This window comes from Saccostrea cucullata, unplaced genomic scaffold, assembly GCF_032062105.1.
Source record: "Saccostrea cucullata isolate Sc308-1 unplaced genomic scaffold, CSIRO_AGI_Scuc_v1 ctg20463, whole genome shotgun sequence".
NCBI classification, from domain to species: Eukaryota; Metazoa; Mollusca; class Bivalvia; order Ostreida; family Ostreidae; genus Saccostrea; species Saccostrea cuccullata.
Window position 1 is genome coordinate 1 of NW_026938466.1, and position 4808 is coordinate 4808.

Below are 4808 nucleotides of genomic sequence, written 5' to 3' on the forward strand. Positions count from 1 at the left end.
TTCCGTCATATATACATAAACGCCCCTTATTAAAAAAATGCAGTTAATAAACTTTCGGAGTGAAGTAAAATTGTTGATATAATTCATGATGTACCAAACAGGGCTTTTGATTTCAACATTAATTTTGAGAAGGCTGATAAAATACCCTTTAATATTCTCATGTTTTCTGCAAAGGTTAAATTTTAAGGACCAAGATTGAAAATATGTATTGAATTGAAGAATGTGTATATATCACTGCGTGTATGTTTTATTTAGAATATTGTAAGATGTAAACAAAAACAGAATGAAAGAAAAACAGATCCTGTCAGCAGTATTCCTGCTGTTGAATTTGATTCATTACATATATGGTAAGATTCTCTCTCTCTCTCTCTCTTTCTCTCCTTATGCTAAGCGCTTAATATTTTCTTTGGGAATTAAGAGAGTAGCTTAGTTTTTGATACAATTAAGTTTCTTTGTAAAATATAATTACTGTTTTTTTTCCCCGCTTTATGCTTTTCGATGTCCTGTCGATGAATTACTATAAAGTAACTTCTTTCAGGTACATGCACTAAGCCGGTCCTTCCCGCCAACGCGTACGCCTTGACAGAGGATAAGACGTCTTATGCCGTGGGGGAGAAATACACGATCGTGTGTCTCCCTAGCTACACCCTCAATGGGGAGTCAGACTTGATCTGTCAGATCGGGGGCACATGGTCCAGCGCACCCCCTACCTGTGTATCAGATAGTAAGTCATGTGTCTTAATGCTTCATTTTTATTTGTTCTATACTATCCACCACCCCCTTTTTAAAAAAAATATAAAATAGAAGAATATCGTTTCTATTGAGTACGATTTTCTATTAATAGGAGTCAATTTCGTGTTAACGATCGGATGATTAAAAATTTTAACAATTTTGTGTCCATCATGTTTGTAACACAAAAATAGGCTAATATTTTTTATAAAGTCCTGGAGGTATAGAGAATATCTTCCGTTTCCAATTTCCATCCATTGTGATTTAACATATCAGAAAAAATGTCTTCCTCTACATGCTAAAGATGCAGATTATTCATTGGCGTCGGAAGTAAATTGAAAGTGGGGGGGGGGGGCTAAGTGTAAGAAATTTTTTTTGTACCTCCAAAAAACCTGACAAGCAAATAAAAAAAAAAAAAAAGAAATGTCTATTTCCCCACACACGAAAATCCTATTTCGTGGGGGGGGGGGGGGGGGGGGTCGAACTCCAGTACCAAACACCAAAACTTTTCCCAATTTTAACCTGCACTAAGACGTATCTGTGGAAAGTGGGGGGGGGGGGGGGGGCTAAACGTACGAAGATATGTTCAATGTCTATACTAAGTAAATATTTGGGAAAAAAGCCCCCGTAGCCCCCCCCCCCCCCCGTTTCCGACGCCTATGTTATTTATATGAGTATTTTTTTTTCAGGTATTGTGGATGTTCCATGGTGGGTCCTTTTGTTGGGTGTTGTCGGGGGGTTAATCCTCATTCCATGCTGTTTACCGAGGATTATATTTTGCTTCATGTAAGTTTTTGTGAATCTTTTTGTTGTTACAAAAAAGTGTGGGAACTGTAATACATGTAATGGTGTTTGATTCATTATGAAAAAAAAAAAATATTTAAACAATTTACATGAAAATGTGATTCTAACCCAAAATAAATAATCTACCGTTATATTCAACTATTTCGACTTTAGCTGTTATCGACTATATTAGTGTGGAACAAGAAAAGTAACTCGTGCAACCACCTGTAGTTAGACATTTTACCTTTTCTGTTTATGACCTTGTTAAAAGTTTTATATACCCAGCAAACCTACCTAAAATACAATGTTTTCTAAATTTTATTTTTGCTTTATAAAGTATTTAAAGCTTAAGGAGGGTTCTGAAAAATATATAATACAGTATTAAAATCCTACCATTATCCTTAATACACTCTTGCAGAGTAAATTAAAGCAACAAGCATTCTGAGAGTATTGCATAAGCAATACATGTCCCCTACCGGGTTCCCCTTTTTCTTTAGGATGTCATTTTATCATATGCAAAAGTCATGTCCAAGGTAAAACTGAAAGATTTTCAAGTTGTAAATGCCTTAAAACCAATAAAATAATCCACATTAAGACGAAAATTCAACTCATTTCTCCACCGTCTTTTCCTCGCTTCATATTTTTGTCAACAATCGGAAGTAAGCGCAGTTCGAACCCGATCTTAATTAAGCGATTATGAAAAATATTCAAAATGCCATAATTCTGTCAAAAATCAATGAAGCGAAGTGAAATTCAAACTTGATCTGTAACTCATTAAGATACACCCACATACCAAAATTCAGCTCAATATCTGCAAGCGTTTAGAAAAAAAGTGTGGAAAACCAAGTGGGACAGACTGACGGGGACAGACAGACGGACAGACAGACAGACAGACGGACGGACGGACGGACGCAGAGGAAACCTATAGTCCCCCCGGTTTCACCGGTAGGAGACTAACAAGCTCACCGGTAAAGTCAAAACGGATAAGGCAAAGTAAAAAATAATAATTGAGCTATATGTGTATATATCTTCATTTTTCTTTACTCTTACCGTATAATACGGTACAAATCAGTATTTATTGGTTTCAGGAAAAAAAAAATTACCGAGAATGCTTTCGAACTACAGCTGTTGTCTTGAATTTTAACAAAACAACAGTAAACTGAAAGACATTATCAGAAAAAGATATGTACTATCTATGAATATAAACATGTACATATTTGGCTTTTTTATTGCGTGGACCCCGAGGTCCACGCAGTAAATATATAAGCGACGTTAAACCGGATGCCCTGGGCAAATGACAAGCTACGCATGCGCGAGGATGCTAGTGAGTTCGCCAATCTCTACCCAGAGTTATCGTTCGCTTCGCTACAACACCTCTGCCAACGTCTAAATGCCAAGATTCTTGCCAAAACTTACTTTTACCTATTGCGTCATAAATTATCAATGCAAAACTTTTATACTCTTGCTTAACATGTGAAATGAAAGTTTATTTATGAGAATTGGAATCAGATATCACCTTTTCGCCATATCTTATAGGGGATTATTTCTCGGCAGGATATTACGAACGTGGAAAATTTAAAACGCATTGCCGATAAATATCAACATGGTTTAGTTTTTATAGACAAACAACTTGCAGCTTTGACACATATATAGAAATATAAAGGTGTTTATCGTCTTGAATGCAATTTTAAACAACTTTTAAAAATAAAAATCACGTCCCTCCGCTTCCGTACTACTTTGTAGACGTTGACAGAGGTATAAATGGAACGATAACTCTGGGTAGAGATTGACTACAGAGCTGTGCTACTCGTGACATAAGATCTCTATTTTTCCCATTATAGAGAACAGGTGTCACGTCCCAGCCAATATGAGTAACACGTATCAAAATAACCCGATTTTTTAAACTGACAAAGCTAAAGGCCGCTTATCGGAGATAAATTTTAACACTTTTGCTTTGAGACGACTGCGGTCATAAGTAGGCATATCGTTGTAGAAAATGTAAACAAACCAAAAGGAATATTCCCTACACCTAGAAATTTCTTAATTGAATTTCAATTAGAAAAAAAAAACATGCATATGGTTCACGTATTGCAGTCCTTTTTTAAAAGGACAGCAACTTGTCAGTTGATCATTAACTAATATTCTTGTTGACTTGTTTTAATACAGGAACAAGAAAAAGAACGGAGAAGAAGACGACGAGAAGGCGCTGTACAGAGGGGGAGAGAAGGGAGGTGGGATGTGGAGGGGTGGTCAGGGTAACCCCGTCACCCCCATCACAGACAGGGGGAAACATCAGCTCCACAAAATGTGAAGAAAAGGAGAGCCATTCGACATGTGGAGAAAATACAGTTCCATCACCTTAATTCTACACATTTTTAGGATACTTGAAGCTTTTAAATTATATTTATCTATTAAAATATGTTTTTGATATTTTGTGCTACCAGAAAGTCAAAACTTATTTGCTATTTAATTACAAGCACAAAATATAAGATACTTTCTATTATAGAGTATAAGTACACCATATGGTTAATATTTGAAACTCAATAATATAAATTTATAATGAATTTTCTTTGGAATTTTAAATAAGACTTGAAAAGTCCGCTGGCGGATTTAAAGTACTTTTTGGTTTCTAACAGTCACTGTATCAGATGTTAAGTTTACAGTCACTGTATCAGATGTAAAGTTAACAGTCACTGTATCAGATGTAAAGTTTACAGTCACTGTATCAGATGTAAAGTTTACAGTCACTGTATCAGATGTAAAGTTTACAGTCACTGTATCAGATGTTAAGTTTACAGTCACTGTATCAGATGTAAAGTTAACAGTCACTGTATCAGATGTAAAGTTTACAGTCACTGTATCAGATGTAAAGTTAACAGTCACTGTATCAGATGTAAAGTTTACAGTCACTGTATCAGATGTAAAGTTTACAGTCACTGTATCAGATGTAAAGTTTACAAACATATGTATGACATAAATTTATAATATTGTAATATTTATCTCTATGTGTTAGAGTATATGTCTTTCGTTAAAATAATATAAAATGATAAGGCAGGTTATTGATATCATTTCCAAACAGACCATGTATAGCCGAAAGTGTTTTGTTTTTAGCATATTTTATTGATTCAATAAAAAAGTAAAAATAAAAAAATAAAGTTCTGTACAACTTACTAAGTTCCTCTCATTATGTATTACAATGTGTCATGCAAATTAAAGAAAATAATACAATTAAAACCCCCTCCCAATTAAATAGAATATAATGTAATATATAATCTAGAGAATATACATGTACATTT

The 4808-nt window shown here is 34.7% G+C and overlaps 1 protein-coding gene across 1 annotated transcript; it reads left to right on the forward strand.

Moving 5' to 3' along the window:
- The first annotated feature begins 271 nt into the window (after positions 1–271).
- On the forward strand, positions 272–4121 carry LOC134250353 (complement component receptor 1-like protein). Its single transcript, XM_062732712.1, has 4 exons — positions 272–347; positions 539–724; positions 1419–1515; positions 3679–4121. Exons 1-4 carry the CDS (start codon positions 284–286, stop codon positions 3821–3823), a joined length of 492 nt encoding a protein of 163 aa, XP_062588696.1. The 5' UTR covers positions 272–283; the 3' UTR covers positions 3824–4121.
- Positions 4122–4808: the final 687 nt, after the last annotated feature.

Coding starts and splice junctions, on each gene's coding strand:
- LOC134250353 (XM_062732712.1), top strand. CDS start 284: ATGAAAGAAAAACAGATCCTGTCAGCAGTATTCCTGCTGTTGAATTTG. Junction 725..1,418: donor CCCTACCTGTGTATCAGATA/GTAAGTCATGTG, acceptor TTTTTTTTTCAG/GTATTGTGGATGTTCCATGG. Junction 1,516..3,678: donor AGGATTATATTTTGCTTCAT/GTAAGTTTTTGT, acceptor GTTTTAATACAG/GAACAAGAAAAAGAACGGAG.